Source organism: Canis lupus, chromosome 2 (genome assembly GCF_003254725.2).
Source record: "Canis lupus dingo isolate Sandy chromosome 2, ASM325472v2, whole genome shotgun sequence".
NCBI classification, from domain to species: Eukaryota; Metazoa; Chordata; class Mammalia; order Carnivora; family Canidae; genus Canis; species Canis lupus.
Genome location: NC_064244.1, coordinates 4,726,220 through 4,746,612, shown reverse-complemented (window position 1 = coordinate 4,746,612; position 20,393 = coordinate 4,726,220). Strand labels below are relative to the sequence as shown.

General features: G+C 37.1%; 1 protein-coding gene across 18 annotated transcripts in view; it reads right to left on the bottom strand.

Moving 5' to 3' along the window:
* The window catches only part of ODAD2 (outer dynein arm docking complex subunit 2), a 349,216-nt gene that overhangs the window by 279,035 nt on the left and 49,788 nt on the right, over nucleotides 1-20,393 (bottom strand). For 3 of the 18 annotated variants that reach the window (XM_049096754.1, XM_035713385.2, XM_049096759.1), the window contains exons 7-8: nucleotides 12,070-12,275; nucleotides 10,594-10,692 (exon numbers count right to left, since the gene is read on the bottom strand). The exons of 14 other annotated variants lie outside the window; for them this stretch is intronic. In XM_049096754.1, coding sequence (XP_048952711.1) covers nucleotides 10,594-10,692; nucleotides 12,070-12,275 — 305 coding nt within the window. The remainder of the gene's footprint in view (nucleotides 1-10,593; nucleotides 10,693-12,069; nucleotides 12,276-20,393) is intronic. One more of the 18 variants, XM_049096763.1, reaches the window with a different exon arrangement.

The window sequence follows — 20,393 nt, the reverse complement described above, 5'->3', positions numbered from 1 at the left end:
ATGTGGTTATAATCATTAATATTTCAGCAATATGAACATAAGCAATGTATAAGGTACCAATACCTTCTGAGTTCTAAAGATCTTTGCTAAGATCTAAGCAAGGAGATGAATAAATCCCTGTCTCTGTACCAGGTGCAGTTCATTATTATTGCTTTGTATGCAATAATAATAAAGAAAATAGTAAGAAATGAACAAAGGCATTAAGTATAAGTCCTATGGCTGTGCTGTACAAAAAGGCACGCACGGGGGAGGAGCAAGATGACGGAAGAGTAGGGTCCCCAAATCACCTGTCTCCACCAAATTACCTAGAAAACCTTCCAATCATCCTGAAAATCTATGAATTCGGCCTGAGAATTAAAGAGAGACCAGCTGGAATGCAACAGTGAGAAGAGTTCGCGCTTCTAACAAGGTGGGAAGACGGGGAAAAAGAAGTAAACAAACAAAGGCCTCCAAGGGGGAGGGGCCCCACGAGGAGCCGGGCTGAGGCCGGGGCGAGTGTCCCCAGGACAGGAGAGCCCCGTCCCGGAGGAGCAGGAGCTGCACCGACCTTCCCGGGCGGAAAGGGGCTCGCGGGGAGTTGGAGCAGGACCCCAGGAGGGCGGGGATGCCCTCGGGCTCCGGGGACACTAACAGACACCTGCGCCCCGGGAGAGTGCGCCGAGCTCCCTAAGGGCTGCAGCGCGCACGGCGGGACCCGGAGCAGCTCGGAGGGGCTCGGGCGGCGGCTCCGCGGAGGGGGCTGCACGGCCCCGGGAGCAGCTCGGCCGGGCTCGGGCAGAGGAAGAGGCTCCGTGCGGAGGGGGCTGCGCGGTTCCAGGAGCAGCTCGGGGGCTCGGGCGGCAGCTCCGCGGAGGGGCCTGCGGCCGGGAGCGCGAATCCACCAGCGCAGGCCCCGGAGCACAGGGCGCCGGGACACAGCCCAGGATCCGGCCTCCCCCGGGACAGGCAGAGGCCGGGAGGGCCCAGGACAGCGAGGACGCTCCTGCCCCAGCTGAGCCGATCAGCGGCCCCGCCCGGAGCCTCCAGGCCCTGCTGACGGAGTTCCTGCCGGAGCTGAATCCAGGGCTCCAGAGCTGGCCCGCCACTGGGGCTGTTCCTCCTGCGGCCTCACGGGGTAAACAACCCCCACTGAGCCCTGCACCAGGCAGGGGCACAGCAGCTCCCCCAACTGCTAACACCTGAAAATCAGCACAGCAGGCCCCTCCCCCAGAAGACCAGCTAGACTGACAACTTCCAGGAGAAGCCAAGGGACTTAAAGAACACAGAATCAGAAGATACTCCCCGGTGTTACTTTTGTTTTGTTTTGTTTTGTTTTGCTTTTGATTTGTTTCCTTCCCCCACCCCCTTTTTTTTTCTCCTTTCTTTTTCTTTCTCTTTTTTCTTCTTTTTTTTTTCGTTTTTTTTCTTCCCTTTTTTTCTCTTTCTCTTTTCTTTCCTTCTTTCTTTCCTCTCTTTTTCTCTTATTCCCAATACAACTTGCTTTTGGCCACTCTGCACTGAGCAAAATGACTAGAAGGAAAACCTCACCTCAAAAGAAAGAATCAGAAACAGTCCTCTCTCCCACAGAGTTACAAAATCTGGATTACAATTCAATGTCAGAAAGCCAATTCAGAAGCACTATTATACAGCTACTGATGGCTCTAGAAAAAAGCATAAAGGACTCAAGAGACTTCATGACTGCAGAATTTAGAGCTAATCAGGCAGAAATTAAAAATCAATTGAATGAGATGCAATCCAAACTAGAAGTCCTAACGACAAGGATTAACGAGGTGGAAGAACGAGTGAGTGACATAGAAGACAAGTTGATAGCAAAGAGGGAAACTGAGGAAAAAGAGACAAACAATTAAAAGACCATGAGGATAGATTAAGGGAAATAAACGACAGCCTGAGAAAGAAAAACCTACGTTTAATTGGGGTTCCCGAGGGCGCCGAAAGGGACAGAGGGCCAGAATATGTATTTGAACAAATTCTAGCTGAAAACTTTCCTAACCTGGGAAGGGAAACAGGCATTCAGATCCAGGAAATAGAGAGATCCCCCCTAAAATCAATAAAAACCGTTCAACACCTCGACATTTAATAGTTAAGCTTGCAAATTCCAAAGATAAAGAGAAGATCCTTAAAGCAGCAAGAGACAAGAAATCCCTGACTTTTATGGGGAGGAGTATTAGGGTAACAGCAGACCTCTCCACAGAGACCTGGCAGGCCAGAAAGGGCTGGCAGGATATATTCAGGGTCCTAAATGAAAGAACATGCAACCAAGAATACTTTATCCAGCAAGGCTCTCATTCAAAATGGAAGGAGAGATAAAGAGCTTCCAAGACAGGCAGCAACTAAAAGAATATGTGACCTCCAAACCAGCTCTGCAAGAAATTTTAAGGGGACTCTTAAAATTCCCCTTTAAGAAGAAGTTCAGTGGAACAGTCCACAAAAACAAGGACTGAATAGATATCATGATGACACTAAACTCATATCTCTCAATAGTAACTCTGAATGTGAACGGGCTTAATGACCCCATCAAAAGGCGCAGGGTTTCAGACTGAATAAAAAAGCAGGACCCATCTATTTGCTGTCTACAAGAGACTCATTTTAGACAGAAGGACACCTACAGCCTGAAAATAAAAGGTTGGAGAACCATTTACCATTCGAATGGTCCTCAAAAGAAAGCAGGGGTAGCCATCCTTATATCAGATAAACTAAAATTTACCCCAAAGACTGTAGTGAGAGATGAAGAGGGACACTATATCATACTTAAAGGATCTATTCAACAAGAGGACTTAACAATCCTCAATATATATGCCCCGAATGTGGGAGCTGCCAAATATATTAATCAATTATTAACCAAAGTGAAGAAATACTTAGATAATAATACACTTATACTTGGTGACTTCAATCTAGCTCTTTCTATACTCGATAGGTCTTCTAAGCACAACATCTCCAAAGAAACGAGAGCTTTAAATGATACACTGGACCAGATGGATTTCACAGATATCTACAGAACTTTACATCCAAACTCAACTGAATACACATTCTTCTCAAGCGCACATGGAACTTTCTCCAGAATAGACCACATATTGGGTCACAAATCGGGTCTGAACCGATACCAAAAGATTGGGATTGTCCCCTGCATATTCTCAGACCATGATGCCTTGAAATTAGAACTAAATCACAACAAGAAGTTTGGAAGGACCTCAAACACATGGAGGTTAAGGACCATCCTGCTAAAAGATAAAAGGGTCAACCAGGAAATTAAGGAAGAATTAAAAAGATTCATGGAAACTAATGAGAATGAAGATACAACCGTTCAAAATCTTTGGGATGCAGCAAAAGCAGTCCTAAGGGGGAAATACATCGCAATACAAGCATCCATTCAAAAACTGGAAAGAACTCAAATACAAAAGCTAACCTTACACATAAAGGAGCTAGAGAAAAAACAGCAAATAGATCCTACACCCAAGAGAAGAAGGGAGTTAATAAAGATTCGAGCAGAACTCAACGAAATCGAGACCAGAAGAACTGTGGAACAGATCAACAAAACCAGGAGTTGGTTCTTTGAAAGAATTAACAAGATAGATAAACCATTAGCCAGCCTTATTAAAAAGAAGAGAGAGAAGACTCAAATTAATAAAATCATGAATGAGAAAGGAGAGATCACTACCAACACCAAGGAAATACAAACGATTTTAAAAACATATTATGAACAGCTATACGCCAATAAATTAGGCAATCTGGAAGAAATGGACGCATTCCTGGAAAGCCACAAACTACCAAAACTGGAACAGGAAGAAATAGAAAACCTGAACAGGCCAATAACCAGGGAGGAAATTGAAGCAGTCATCAAAAACCTCCCAAGACACAAGAGTCCAGGGCCAGATGGCTTCCCAGGGGAATTCTATCAAACGTTTAAAGAAGAAACCATGTCTATTCTACTAAAGCTGTTTGGAAAGATAGAAAGAGATGGAGTACTTCCAAATTCGTTCTATGAGGCCAGCATCACCTTAATTCCAAAACCAGACAAAGACCCCACCAAAAAGGAGAATTACAGACCAATATCCCTGATGAACATGGATGCAAAAATTCTCAACAAGATACTGGCCAATAGGATCCAACAGTACATTAAAAAATTATTCACCATGACCAAGTAGGATTTATCCCTGGGACACAAGGCTGGTTCAACACCCGTAAAACAATCAATGTGATTCATCATATCAGCAAGAGAAAAACCAAGAACCATATGATCCTCTCATTGGATGCAGAGAAAGCATTTGACAAAATACAGCATCCATTCCTGATCAAAACTCTTCAGAGTGTAGGGATAGAGGGAACATTCCTCGACATCTTAAAAGCCATCTATGAAAAGCCCACAGCAAATATCATTCTCAATGGGGAAGCACTGGGAGCCTTTCCCCTAAGATCAGGAACAAGACAGGGATGTCCACTCTCACCACTGCTGTTCAACATAGTACTGGAAGTCCTAGCCTCAGCAATCAGACAACAAAAAGACATTAAAGGCATTCAAATTGGCAAAGAAGAAGTCAAACTCTCCCTCTTCGCCGATGACATGATACTCTACATAGAAAACCCAAAAGTCTCCACCCCAAGATTGCTAGAACTCATACAGCAATTCGGTAGCGTGGCAGGATACAAAATCAATGCCCAGAAGTCAGTGGCATTTCTATACACTAACAATGAGACTGAAGAAAGAGAAATTAAGGAGTCAATCCCATTTACAATTGCACCCAAAAGCATAAGATACCTAGGAATAAACCTAACCAAAGATATAAAGGATCTATACCCTCAAAACTATAGAACACTTCTGAAAGAAATTGAGGAAGACACAAAGAGATGGAAAAATATTCCATGCTCATGGATTGGCAGAATTAATATTGTGAAAATGTCAATGTTACCCAGGGTAATATACACGTTTAATGCAATCCCTATCAAAATACCATGGACTTTCTTCAGAGAGTTAGAACAAATTATTTTAAGATTTGTGTGGAATCAGAAAAGACCCCGAATAGCCAGGGGAATTTTAAAAAAGAAAACCATATCTGGGGGCATCACAATGCCAGATTTCAGGTTGTACTACAAAGCTGTGGTCATCAAGACAGTGTGGTACTGGCACAAAAACAGACACATAGATCAGTGGAACAGAATAGAGAATCCAGAAGTGGACCCTGAACTTTATGGGCAACTAATATTCGATAAAGGAGGAAAGACTATCCATTGGAAGAAAGACAGTCTCTTCAATAAATGGTGCTGGGAAAATTGGACATCCACATGCAGAAGAATGAAACTAGACCACTCTCTTGCACCATACACAAAGATAAACTCAAAATGGATGAAAGATCTAAATGTGAGACAAGATTCCATCAAAATCCTAGAGAAGAACACAGACAACACCCTTTTTGAACTCGGCCACAGTAACTTCTTGCAAGATACATCCACGAAGGCAAAAGAAACAAAAGCAAAAATGAACTATTGGGACTTCATCAAGATAAGAAGCTTTTGCACAGCAAAGGATACAGTCAACAAAACTAAAAGACAACCTACAGAATGGGAGAAGATATTTGCAAATGACATATCAGATAAAGGGCTAGTTTCCAAGATCTATAAAGAACTTCTCAAACTCAACACCAACGAAACAAACAATCCAATCATGAAATGGGCAAAAGACATGAACAGAAATCTCACAGAAGAAGACATAGACATGGCCAACATGCACATGAGACAATGCTCTGCATCCCTTGCCATCAGGGAAATACAAATCAAAATCACAATGAGATACCACCTCACACCAGTGAGAATGGGGAAAATTAACAAGGCAGGAAACAACAAATGTTGGAGAGGATGTGGAGAAAAGGGAACCCTCATACACTGTTGGTGGGAATGTGAACTGGTGCAGCCACTCTGGAAACCTGTGTGGAGGTTCCTCAAACAGTTAAAAATATACCTGCCCTACGACCCAGCAATTGCACTGTTGGGGATTTACCCCAAAGATACAAATGCAATGAAACGCCGGGACACCTGCACCCCGATGTTTATAGCAGCAATGGCCACGATAGCCAAACTGTGGAAGGAGCCTCGGTGTCCATCGAAATATGAATGGATAAAGAAGATGTGGTTTATGTATACAATGGAATATTACTCAGCTATTAGAAATGACAAATACCCACCATTTGCTTCAACGTGGATGGAACTGGAGGTATTATGCTGAGTGAAGTAAGTCAGTCGGAGAAGGACAAACATTATATGTTCTCATTCATTTGGGGAATATAAATAATAGTGAAAGGGAATATAAGGGAAGGGGGAAGAAATGTGTGGGAAATATCAGAAAGGGAGACAGAACGTAAAGACTGCTAACTCTGGGAAACGAAACTAGGGGTGGTTGGAAGGAGAGGAGGGCGGGGGGTGGGAGTGAATGGGTGACGGGCACTGGGGGTTATTCTGTATGTTAGTAAATTGAACACCAATAAAAAATAAATTTAAAAAAAAAGATAAAAAAAAAAGAAAATACAACATATCAAAAACTTTTGTACACAGATAACAGCTAACACAGTGCATAAGGGAATTATATAGCACTAAATGTTTGCATGGAAAAGAGAAGTCTCAATTCAATAATCTAAACTTAAGTCTAAAGAAACTAGAAAAAAGAATAAAGTAAACCCCAATGCAAACAAAAAAGGAAATACTAGAGCAGAAATCAATAAATTAAAACAGAAAAACAATTTGAAAATCAGTAACAAAAGCTGCTTAAAGAAAAGATCAATAAAATTGACAAAACTCTAGTATAACTGACAAGAAAAAGAAAAGACACAAATACCAGTACCAACAATGAAACATGGGATATCACTACAGATCCTGCAGACAACAAAAGAATAATAAGAGAAAACTATGAACAATTATACACACATAAATTTGAAAATCTAGATAAAATGGACCGTTCTTTTAAAGTATAAACTATCACAACTTGCCCAATATGAAACACATAATTTGAATAGCACAATTATTAAGAGAATTTAATTCACAATTAAAAACCCAAGACAGAAGTCTTTAGACCCAGATAGCTTCACTGTAGAATTTTACTACACAGAAGAACACCAAATTTTATATGATCTCTTCTAGAAAATAGAATAGGAGGGAACTCATTTTACAAAGCCTGATATCAAACCAAAGACAGTGCAAACAAAAACAAAAACCAATACAATACTCTCAAGATTGTGGATGCAAAAATTCTTAACATAATATTAAGCACATGTAATTCAGCTACCTATAAATAGGATGAGTGCACTATGACCAAGTGGGGTTACTACAGAGATGCAAGGCTGATTTGGTATTCAAAAATCAATCAGTGTAATCAACCACACTAACAGCCTATAGAAGAAAAATGACATGATTATACAATTGATGTAGAAAAAAGATTTGACCAAAATGAACACCCAAATGTGAATAAAAATGTTCAGAAAACCAAGAACAGAAGGGACCTTTATCAACTTGATAAAGAATATTTGTACAAAAACCTACACCATCATCATACTTAATGGTGAAAGACTAAATACTTTTCCCTTAAGATTGAGAACAAACAAGGCTATTGTTCACTTTGATCACTGCTGACCAATACAGCACTGGAACTTCCCACTTCTAGTTGTAAATCTAAGAAAAAATGCACAAGACTTGTATGCTGAAAACCATAAAACATTAGTGAAAGTAATCAAATACTTAAATAAACCAAGGTATATAATATTCATGGATTGGAAGATTCTACATAGTAAAAATATCAATTCTTCCCAAATTAATATAGATATTTAATGTAATTTCCAAGAAATCATCAGTGATTTTTTTCTGTTGGAGATATAGCAAGATTATTCTAAAATTTATGCAGAAAGGAAAGGAACTAGAATAACTAAAAGCAATTTTTGAAAAAAAAAAGTGAGAGAAATCACTTTTCCAGACTTCAAATTTACTATACAGCTACAGTAATACAGATTGTGTGGTAGTGGTGAGGGGCTAGATGAAAAAAAAAATCAGTGGAATAGAACAGATACCCAGAATAGCCCCACATATGTACACCTGAACTGATTTTGAAGAAAGATACAAAGTAATTCAATGGTGGAAAGATAACCTTTTCATTAAATGGTGCTGGAGAAATTGGACCTCCACTTAAAAAAAAACAAAACAAACAAAAAAACAACAACTAAATCTTGACGAAAGTCTCACACTAAAAATAAGAAAAAGGCCATAGGCTTTATAATGTAAAACTATAAACATTTTTAGAAAAAATAGGTGATAATCTTAAGGACCAAGGGCTTCATGAGGACTTCTTAGACATGACATCAAAAATACAACCCATACAGGAACCTGGGTAGCTCAGTCAGTTGAGCATCCGTCTCTTGGTTTGGGCCCAGGTCACAATCTCAGGGATGTAAGATTGAGCCCTGCACAGGGTCTGCCTGCTTGAGACTCTCTCCCTCTCCCCTTCTCTTCCCCATGCACTCTCTCTCTCTTTATCTCTAAAATAACATATTAAAATAAAAACAAAACAACCCATAAAAGAAAACATTGATAAATTGAACCTCATCAATAGTAAAACGTTATTCTATGAGAGAGACTCTATAAAAAGGATGAGGAACAACTTACAGGGAGAAGAAATATTTGCATACTACATATTCAATCAAGGATATCCAGAATAAAGAACTCTCGAAACTCAACATTTAAAAAGTGATCTGATAGAACATAAAAAACAAAAGACAAAGAGACATTTCACTAGAGAATATATATGGATGGCAATAAGCCCATGAAAAGATGTTCAACATCACTAGCCATTAGGGAAATGCTAAGACCATGATGAAATAATACTATACATCTTGTAGAATAGCTCAAAACCAAAACCAAAAAAAAGTTTGGATGCAAAGGCAAGGATGAGGATAAACTCGTTTCCCCTAAGTGTTTGATGGGAACTAAATGGTACAGCCAGTCTGGAAAAGTTAGATAGTTCTTAAAAAGCTACACAATTATTATGTGTCAGCAATTGGGCATTTATCTTAGAGAAATGAAAACTTCATCCATATAAAAGCCTTTATATGATTGTTCATAGCAGCTTTATTTTTAATATCCAAAAGCTTTAAACAATGAAAATGCTCCCAATAGGTGAATAAGTTAAATAAATGATGGTACAACCACACCATGGAATGCTACTCAGCAAAAATAAATAAATAATAAATAAATAAATAAAATAAATAAATAAATAAATAAATAAATAAATAAAAATAAAAAAAAAAACGATTGCACTATGAACATATGCAACAACTTAGATGGATCTTAGGGGTATTATAGTGATGAAAACAAAGTCAATATCAAAAGTGTATAATTCCATTTACATGATATTCCCAAAATGATAAAATTATAGAAGTGGATAACAGGCTAATGGTTGCCAGGAGTTAGGATTATAGGGAAGAGGTGTGGGCATAACTATAAAGAGGTGGCAAGAGTGGCTTCCCAGTGGTGATGGAACCCTTCCACACACTGACTGACATGGTCATCACACACATCTACATGGAATAAAGTGATAGAAAATGATACATGCACATTATATCAATATCAGTCTCCTGGTTTCAGTGCTGTAGGATAGTTATGCAAGATGCAACCACTGGGAGAAGCTAGGTGAAGGGTATGAGATCCTCTGTACTATATTTGCAGCATTCTGTGAATCTGTAATTAATTCAAAATAAAAAGTTTTAAAAATAGTCAAATAAATCAAATAATTTATTATGTTGAACCCAAGAATATAGGATTAATGTAGTAGGGTGTCTTAAAGTTTCTTCTTTTTCTGTGTGCACAAACTTTATAATGTGAAATGTCTACATTTCTTCCCACTATTACCCCAAACTTACTAACAAAAGTAGCTGACCCTCCTCCACATATGCCGCTTTTGTTGTCAAAATGAAAATGGAGTCAGAAGTTTACTAGCCTTCTATTGATGGCTGTTTTTTAAAATATTTTATTTATTTATTCATGAGACACAGAAAGAGAGAGAGAGGCAGAGACATAGGCAGTGGAAGAAGCAGGCTCCATGCAGGGAGCCCGATGTGGGACTAGATCTCGGGACTCCAGGATCACACCCTGGGCCGAAGGCGGCGCTAAACCACTGAGCCACCCGCGCTGCCCTGATGGCTGTTTTAATGAGAAATAACATCTATCACTTTAGGATTGGCAGTGCCACCAGTGATGAGTAAAATGAGGCTCAGGAAGATGACTTACCCTTGCTATGATAGGATTGTTCAAAAGTAAGAAATCAGCAAAGAGCCCAGTTCTCCTATCACTCAACTCATGGCAATTAGCATTAAATTCATTTGTTTACAGAGAGTTAACTAGTACCAATAGATGCCTGTGTTTCAAGGAACTCTTCACTAAAAGGATATCTTGTAAATATATTCAAGAAATTCAGTATTATCATTTTTATAACTAGTCAATACTAGTTGGTCCAAGGGTCCAGTAGAGGACCCCGATGTAATGATAAGAACACCAGAAATTTGCATGCTAACTAGCCCACTGGGTAAAGGGTGGCTTTAAAGATGGTTCCTTTTAATAGATACGTACCGAACTAACTGTGCTCTTCCAGGTGAAACAGGTGGTCCTGACCTTCCAAGTCTTCCTCCATGTTTTTTCTCTTGAGTGTTTCTTAGTAAGCTTTTGTGCCTAAAAATATATTAACATTTTAAAATTAACTTATTGTGGATTGATAGGAAATTAAAATAGAAATGTACATAAAGATTTCATCATTTTCATGCACCCGTGTGACATGTTTTCCTAATACAGAAAATAACTGTATGAGTTCCAGCCTCATCTGACACCTGGATGTCCCTTCAGTCTTTTCAGGCACATTTTGGCCAGTATTTCTTTTATAAGGACCAAGTACTAGGAACTGTCACTCTGCAGGCCCCTTCACTCGGAGCCTTCTACTCTGGGCACCATCCTGCCCTGGGTGAAGTTGCCTGGTACTTCCCTTCTCCACCCGACTCTGCCACAGGGCCTGGATCTGGTTTCCAGGGATTCCCAGGTTTAGCGTGGTCCTTGGCACATAGTGGGTTTTCATTACATAGTGGCTAGGTAAACTCATAACTGAAAAATGCCAGCACGTGGGAAGAGCGGTATTTTAAGATTCACCTTCCAGCATAAACAGAGCAGCCTGTGTATTTGTCATTTTCACACTCCTTCAGATAGGAGTCACAGAGATCAAACACCTCAAAATTGATGAGAATTAGAGGAACAAGAGCATCTCCTTTTTCCCCAGGACTCCTTCCATCTGCTCTCTGGGTTTGCTGGCAACATGTTACTCACTCCGTGGTTCTCAGAATCCCTGCAGTGAGGTCCCCTGTGACCAGCTGGGAGCCACTTCTTGCTTTACCCAATCGGGGACCGCATGGAACATTAAAAATAGGCTGAAATTTGTTAAGCTATATGCTAATTTAAAAAGTGTCCTTGGCATCTCCGACTGCCGGCTTTTATGAAACACAGGGCCTTAATCTGTGCTTAGGTACCTATTTATAGACGTCCCTAAGTGGAACTCGTTTTGTATGTCAGACATTCTTTAAATTAGTGTCCGCTTCACTTAAGCCTGTTAATATTTCGGAGGCTCTAGCCTTTCTATGGTATTTACTTAAAGTTCTGTTAATAGATAAGATGCTGTCTCTATCAAGATTTCCCTGATTCACTTCACATAATTTTAATCATTCTAAATTCACCTAGCACTTAACTTCTTCAGGTCCCTACCACTGCGTTTACATTGCCCGTGAGATTCCTCCATGTCTTTTATCATCTTTTTCACGTGATATTAGCCCTGACCTACCAATTGAGTCAATGGTGCTCTTGCCTTCCCTTCTGGTGCCCACACATAAGCCGTATTCACGCCAAATACTTCTACTTGGAATATGAAGAGCAGGGAGGGACTGACTTGTATTATGGAGGGACATGTCAACATCTACTCTGGACTTTCTCCATGACATAAACTAACAACTAGGCAAATGTGGTTACTGAGGATGTATCAGAGAAGCCCTCATGCAAATTTCTACATACTTTTTGAAATCAACAGTGGCCTTCCAGTTTAAAGTTGGCTCTAATCTCTTGGTCATTTGAATCTTCCCGAAGTTAATTTGGTTCTTCTCTAGTATATTCTTGCTTGAAGCAAGAAAAGCTTTAGGAAGGGCGTCTGCTTCTTCCTTCTTAGGTACCTCCTTAGGCTCTTCATTTTCTTTTTTCCATTCTTCAGTGAATCTAATATCCTTTATGTACAAAAAAAAACAGTAATTTTTACAATGACATCACTTCTGAATTATTTTGTGCTATCTGAAAATTAAAAAGTGATAACTTCAGAAAATGAAGTCTCTGATGCCTCTAACTTGTGTTGCTTAGTGACACACACTAGAGAAGGGCCACTTCAGGACTCAGGTCTCTACTGGAGTGACGTTGCCAGAAATGTGATGTTCCTAAGCTCCCCTCCCCCACTGCAGCACACACAGATACAACAGCAGGGTTAGACCTACTCACTCCTCACTACTGCCAGACAGATCTAAACTCAGGGCTGCCTGGGTGGTTCAGTGGTTGAGTGTCTGTCTTTGGCTCAGGGTGTGATCCTGGGGTCCCAGGATTGAGTTCCACATCAGGCTCCCCGCAAGGGGCCTGCTTCTCCCTCTGCCTATGTCTCTGCCTCTCTCTGTGTGTCTTTCATGAATAAATAAAATCTTTTAAAAAAATATCTAAACTCAGATGCTATATTGACTGGGACACATCATGTATAAATTTCTGAAACAAAGGATTAAAAGCATATTTTGCAGTTAGCCAGAGATAAAAGACACATGACAGAGGAAGTCATTATATTTAAAAGACACATGACCGAGGAAGAAATATAATTATTAAAAAAGACTTATCAGAAACAATGCAAGCCAAAGGAAAAGAGAATGACATCTTTAAAATATTTTTTTTAAAAAAGACCTGCCAACCCAAAATTCTAAATAGAGATTAAAAAAAAAAAAAAAAGCTTTCAAAAATAAGGGCAAAATAAAGACTTTCATAGATGATCAAAACCAGAGAATTCTTGTTCACTTCCGGAAGGCCTGTGCTAAAGCAATGGCGATGAAGTTCTTCATTCAGAAGGAATAACATACCAGAAAGAGGACTATACCACATCTATACAAAGAAATGAAAATCTGTAGAAATGGTAAAAATATAAAAGACTCTTCATATTATTTTTAATTATTCTAAAATGTAATTGATTCTCTAATGTAAAAATAGTATTGTTGTGTTGAGGGGTTAATAGCATACAAAAGTAAAATGCATGACAATAGTGCCAAGGGTAGGGAGAGGCACTGAAGGTTACTGTGGTAAGTTCTTAAAGTCTTTGTGAAATGGTAAGACAGTATTTAAGGTGGGTAGGATAAATTAGAGATATACATTATGAGCCCTAGGGCAGTCACCATGAAACTTTTAAGAAGCATAACTGACAAAAAGCATAAATAAAACAATCATTTTAAAGGCTCAATTAATACAAAAAGGGCAGGAAAAGAGGGAAAAAATAACAAAGAACAAATGAGACAAAAAAGAAACAAGTAGCAAATTAGTAAATTTAAATTCAAATCAATCCCTAGTTACATTAAATAAAAATGATTTAAAACTTCAGTTAAAAGAAACTGGATTGAATTGGATGAAAAAGGTATTTAAAAACCCACTTTCCATACGACCAATAATCAAAAAATGCAGGAATGGTTACATTAAATCAAACAAAATGGACTTAAAAACAAAATATTATCAGACCTAAAAAGGGAGACACATAATGACAGTCAACACAACTCTTATTGTATATTCACCAAACAACAGAACTTCAAAGTACATTTAGAAAAAAATGTAACTAAAAAGAAACATAGATAAGCCCACAATTATGAGACTTCAAAAACTCCTCTTTCAGTAATCAATAAAATAAGCACACAAAAATTAATAATATAGAGAACTGAGCAATACTATCAATTACATTGACAAAACTGACAATTATAGAACATACTACCCAATGGCAGCAGGACACATATTCCTCTCAAACAAAAAAGAAATCACCAAAATTGACCACATTTTGGTCCATAAAACAAACATCTACAAAGCTAAAAGGACTAAAATCATATGAAAAAAAAAAAACCTTCTCTTAATTCAATGGAATTAAACCAGAAACCAGTAAAAGAAAGATAACTAGAAAATCTTCAGATATATTAATGTGCCTGAAAACATATCAAAATCTATGGGATGTAGTTTATGTAGTGTTCATATAGAAATTTACAGGATAAAACTTTATAGTAGAAAAAATAAAGGTCTCAAATGAATGGCTAAACTTCCAAATTAAGAGATTAAATAAGAGCAAATTAAACCCAAAAAAATCAGAAGGAAAATAAAATCATCAAGAGCAGAAATCAAATAAAAGGAAAGCAGCCAAAAAAATCAATGAAACAAATAACTGTTCTTTAAATAAAATCAACCACTTCTTTCCAGATTAATCAAGAATAAAAAGAGAGAAGACTCAAATGATCCATATCAGAATTGAAAGAGCAGTCATCACAAAAGATCTTCCAGACATTAAAGGATAATAATGGAATGTCATACTTGATGCCAATAAATTAGATAAGTTGGATAAAATGTAAGAATTCACTGAAACACACAAACTACCAAGGCTCAAGAAGAAGAAACTGGACTAGCTCTATATCTATTAAAGAAATCAAATTCTCAATATAAAAACATTCCAATAAAGAAAGCTACAGGCACAGATGGCTTCACTGGTGAATTGTATCAAATATTTAAGAAAGGAATAATATCTAATTTGTATGAAGAATTCTAGAAAGAAGAAAAGTAAGTGAATATTTCCCAATTCATTTTCTGAGGCCACATTACCCAGCTACCAACACCAGATAAAGATGTTAAAAAATAACTACTAACCCATATCTTTCATGATTATAGATGCAAATATCCTCAGTAAAATACTATCAAATTTCATCCAGTAATGTCAAATAGGGTAAGACATAATGATGAATTGGGATTTACTCCAGAATTGAATGTTAGTTCAATACTCAAAAAAGTCATCAACAGACAAAAGAAGGATAATCGTGCGATCATCTCAAGAAATGCAATAAAATCACCACCTCAAAGCAGCAATGGGCTCATCTCCCATGGGTTAAGTGGAGGCCCTATGGGAAGCATGTAAGAAGGCACTCTCCCTCCCTATCAGCCAAGGTAGTGTCAGCAGAGGCTTCATAGGAACTGAACTTCCACCCCTGTCCAACGGTAATGAAGCATACTATTCCACCAGAGTTGTCAATGGAAAGTGAAGAACTCAGACCTTGCAGGACCTCCAGACTCCACCAGCAAAGTACCAGAGAAGGCCTGCTAAAACAAAAGATCTAAATAAAATCCATAGTTTCACAACATAATGCCCCAAATATCCAAGACAATAAAAGATCATTCATCCTACCAAGAACCAGAAAGATCACAACTTGAATGAGAAAGGATAATGTAGGAATAATGTTTATACCAAGATGAAATAGATGTTGGAATAATTTGATATGAATTTAAAGCTGCCATCATAAAAATGCTTCAGTGAGCAATTTTCAAGACTTAAAACAAACTAAAAAGCCTCAACAAGTAAATAAAAGATATGAAGAAGAACCAAAAAGAAATTTTGAAACTGAAATTTATGAACCAAAAAAAAAAAAAAAACCTCACTGGATAGGCCTAACAATATGATGGAGAGGACAGAGGGGAAGAATCCATGACCTTCCATGAAATTACTCAGTATGAATAAAGAAGGGAAAATTCATTGCAAAAAAAATGATAGAACCTCAAGATCTGTGAGGCCACAACAAAAATTCCAAAATTCATGTCATCAGAGTAACAGAAAGAGAAGAGGAAGGGAGTCAGACTAAAAATGTATTCTAACAAGATTTGAAATTTTCTCAAACTTGGAAAAAGACATAAATCTAAGATTCAAGAAGCTGAGGAAACCCTAAACAAACAAACAAAGTTATCCATGCCAAGACACACACACAAAAATCAAACTCGACAAACTAAAGACAAGGAAAATTCTTAACAGCCATGAGACATAAACAATATTTTGCTTTTAAGAGGAAAACAATTAAAATAATAACAGATAATCATGGAAGCCAGAAGAAACATTTTTTAAACACTGGAAGTAAAGAATTGTCGGCCTGGGATACTATATCCAGTGAAAATATTCCTTCAGAAATGAAGGGGAGGTCAAGAAATTCTCAGATGAGGGAAAATGAAGAGAAGCTGTCATCAACAAACTTAACCTAAAAGAGTAAGTTCTTAAACAGAAAGACTATGATAAAAGAAGAAACTTGCAACAGCAAAAAAAGAAAAACAATGGAAAAGAATAAAAGTGTAGGTAAATACAAAAGACATTCATTCTGCTTTTGAGTTTTTTAAATGAAGTTTGATGTTTGAAGCAAAACATAATGCTGTCTTATACAGTTAGCAATGAATATGGAGGAAATAAAGACAATTACAAATGAGAGAGGTAAAGGGACTTAAAAGAAGATAGTTTCTTTTTTTTTTTTTTTGGTTACTAAAATTGTATTTATTTTTTCAGTCCCATCAGTGTAATAGTATTATAGCTTTTGCAAGAAGTTTATGTTGAAAGAGAAATGACATAAATTCTCACATAGTATATTTGTAAAGAAAGACTATGCTGACAGTTTTTTTGTGTGACATATCAGGGAGTTGCAAGGGATTAAGTCATACACAATTATTGTTTGAAGGCGACATGGTTTCTGTACTTTGCTCAAACTGGTATAATGTCAAATAGTAGATTATAATTGATTACATAGGTATATATGGTACAATACTCATAGTAACCACAAACATGCAAAATCTTTACAAAGAGGTACATTCAAAACACTATGGATAAATCAAAATAGAATTCTAAAAAATATTCAAGTAATCTGCAGAAACCACAGGAAAAAGAAAACAAAAATGAAAACTAGGAGGAACACAAAATAAAAGTAAAGTGGCAAGCGTAAGCTCTAACGTATCAATAATTAAATGGATATTATCTAAACACATCAGTAGATACATCAATTGAGTTACACAAATTTATTTTTAAAATGACTCAACTATCTGCTGTTTACAAGAAACTCACTTCAAATATAACAATATATGTAGCATGAAAGTAATAGGGGAGATGGGTGCTGGGTGGCTCAGTCGGTTAAGCATCTGCCTTCAGCTCAGGTCATGCTCACAGGGTCCTGGGATAGAGCCCCACATTGGGCTCCCTGCTCAGCTGGGAGTCTGCTTCTCCCTCTGCCCCTCCCCCCGCTTGTACTCTCTCACTCACTTTCTCTGTCTAAAATAAATAAATAAAATCTTTAAAAAATTATATTAAAAAAGAAAATAATAGGAAAGAAAGATATAACATGCAAACAATGGTTAAAAGAAAGCAGGAGTGGCTATAAATGTATCCAATTAAGTAGACTTCAGAAAAAGGAAAATCATGAAGGACAGAGAGGGACATTACATGATGATAAAATGATCAATCAAGAAGATATAGCAATATTAAATGCATATACAGAGCTTCAAATACAAAAACAGAACTAAGAGAAAAATTAGACAAATCCATAATTATAGTTGAATACTTCAAAACTTCTCTCTCAACAACTGATAGAAAATCAGCAAGAATATGAAAGAACTTAGCACCAAAAACCACATGATTTTTTACACAAGGTAAAAAGAAGAGAAGAAATAATAAATACCAAAGTGAAGTAGAAAAAAACACACAGAGAAAAATCAATGAAACTAAAAGCTAAGTCTCTGAGGAAACAGAAAATCAAGAGACCTCTACCCAGATGAGTCAAGAAAAAATAAAACACCAATGACCAATATTAGAAGTGAGAGAGGTAACAATAGCTACATAGTCTACAGACATTAAAAGATGAATAAAAGAATAACCATAAACAAGTTTACACCAATACATGTGACATAGATGAAATGGACAATTTCCTTTAAAGATAATCTACCAGGGTGCCTGGCTGGCTCAGTCAGTAGAGCACGCAGCTCTTGATCTTGGGGTTGAAAGTCTGGGGATAGAGATTGGGATAGAGATTATTTAAATTAAAAAATAAAATGGCAAAAGGTTATGTATACTTTACATATATATATATGTATACATATATAAAGTATATGTATACTTTACTCCAACAGAATCATTTTTTAAATAAGTAAAAAAAATAAAGATTACCATAACTTCCTCAAGAAGAAACAGATAACCAGCCTGGCCCAAACTAGTAAAGACACTGAAATCTGTTGTTTAACAACTTACCTACAAAGGACACTCCAGGCCCAGATGGCTTCACTACCAAACATGTAAGAAAGAAACAATATCAATTCTACACAAACTCTTTCAGAAATTGGAGAGGAAAAAAAAAACTTCCCAACTCATTTTATAAGGCCAGTATCACTCTGATAACCAAAACCAAAGATATTAAAGAAAACTACACATCAAAACCTTATAAATATAGATGTGACACTTAAAATCTTAGCAAGTTAGATCCAATAATATATAAAAATGATACTACATCCTGAACAAATGAGGTTTGTTCCAGAAATGTATGGTTATTTTTTTAAAGCTCATCAATGTAATTTATTACATTAACAAACTAAGAAAGAAAAAAAAACATGTAATTTTCTTAATAGGTAATCATTTGGTAAAATCCAACATCCATTCCTTTTTGTTTTGGTTTTATTTAAATTTAAATTAGTAAACATACAGTGTATTATTGATTTTGGGGTAGAATTTAGTGATTCATGAGTTGCATATAATACCCAGTGTTCACTACATCAAATGCCCTCCCTTAATGCCCAACATCCCATTCTCCCATCCCCCACACCCACCTCCCCTCCGGTAACCCTCAGTTTGTTCTCTATAGTTGAATCTCTTATGGTTAGTCTCCCTTTCTGTTTTTATCCAATATCTATACCTAATAAAAGTTTTCAACAATCTGAAATAAAGGGGAACTTCTTCAATCTTATAAATGTCATATACAGCTAACACATACTTAATAATGAGAAACTGAAAGTTTTTCCTTTACCACCAGGAGCAAGAGACTACTTCTATATAATTCTGTGCTGGAGGTTCCAGATAATGCATTAAGAAAAGACAAAAAAAGGCACTGAGACTGAAAAGGAAGAGGCAAAATGATCATTATATACAGTCAATATAATCACATACATAGGAAACCCTCTGGGATCTATGAACCAGACACTAAAACTAGTAAATGTTTCAGAATATAAAAATGATATATAAAAATCAAGTGAATTTTTATATAGTAGCAACAGATAATCACAAATTAAAATTTTAAAACTACCATTAACATTTTTTTTTAAAAAAATAAAAATTCAACTTTGAAGTTAGATTCAACTTTGAAGATCTAACTAGCTTTATTAATTGATTCATGAAGCCAGCAGCATCCCATGTAGCTAGCAGACAAATGTTCCACTGAGCTAAACAAAAGAAATAATTTTAAAGGCAGAGAGACCATTTGAAAAAAGGAATTTATTAGCAAGGAATGTATTGTTTAGACAAGGTTGCCCTCTTAAGAGAAGCAGAAGGGGTAAATCAGTAAATATCCTAGTATTGACCAGGAAATTCCAATTGACTTGTTATAAGTTACATTCCTGGGTGGTTGAAATTGCAGTTATTTAGGTATAAATAATAATAATATAATATAATATATAATAATATAATTCTTGAGTGTTGACTTGGCCTAAGTAATGCCACTTTGGGCCTGTGGTTTTCTTTTTTAACACTCTTAAAATATGAAATATTTATAAGTAGGTTTCACGAGATATATGCAAGACCTGTGCATTGAAAATTACAAAATATTGCTGAGAAACTGAAGGCCTAAATAAATGGCGAGACATACTCTGTTCATGGATTGGAAACCTCAGTATTGTTAAGACATTAGCTCTTTCTAAATTGATCTATAGATTCATCATAATCTCAACCATAATTCTTTCAGGCATTTTTAAAAAGATTTTATTTATTATTTATTCATGAGAGACACAGAGAGAGAGGCAGAGACATTGGGAGAGGTAAAAGCAGGCTCCATGCAGAGAGCCTGATGTAGGACTCGATCCCGGGACTCCAGGATCATGCCCTGGGACAAATGCAGGCGTTCAACTGCTGAGCCACCCAGGCATCCCATCTTTCAGGCTTTTTATGAAGAAATTGACAAGCTGACCTTAACATTCTAATGGATATGCAAAAGATGTAAAATAGACAAACAAGTTTGAAAAAGAAAACATTGAAGGACATATACTACCTGACTTCCAGACTTATTATAAAGCTACAATAA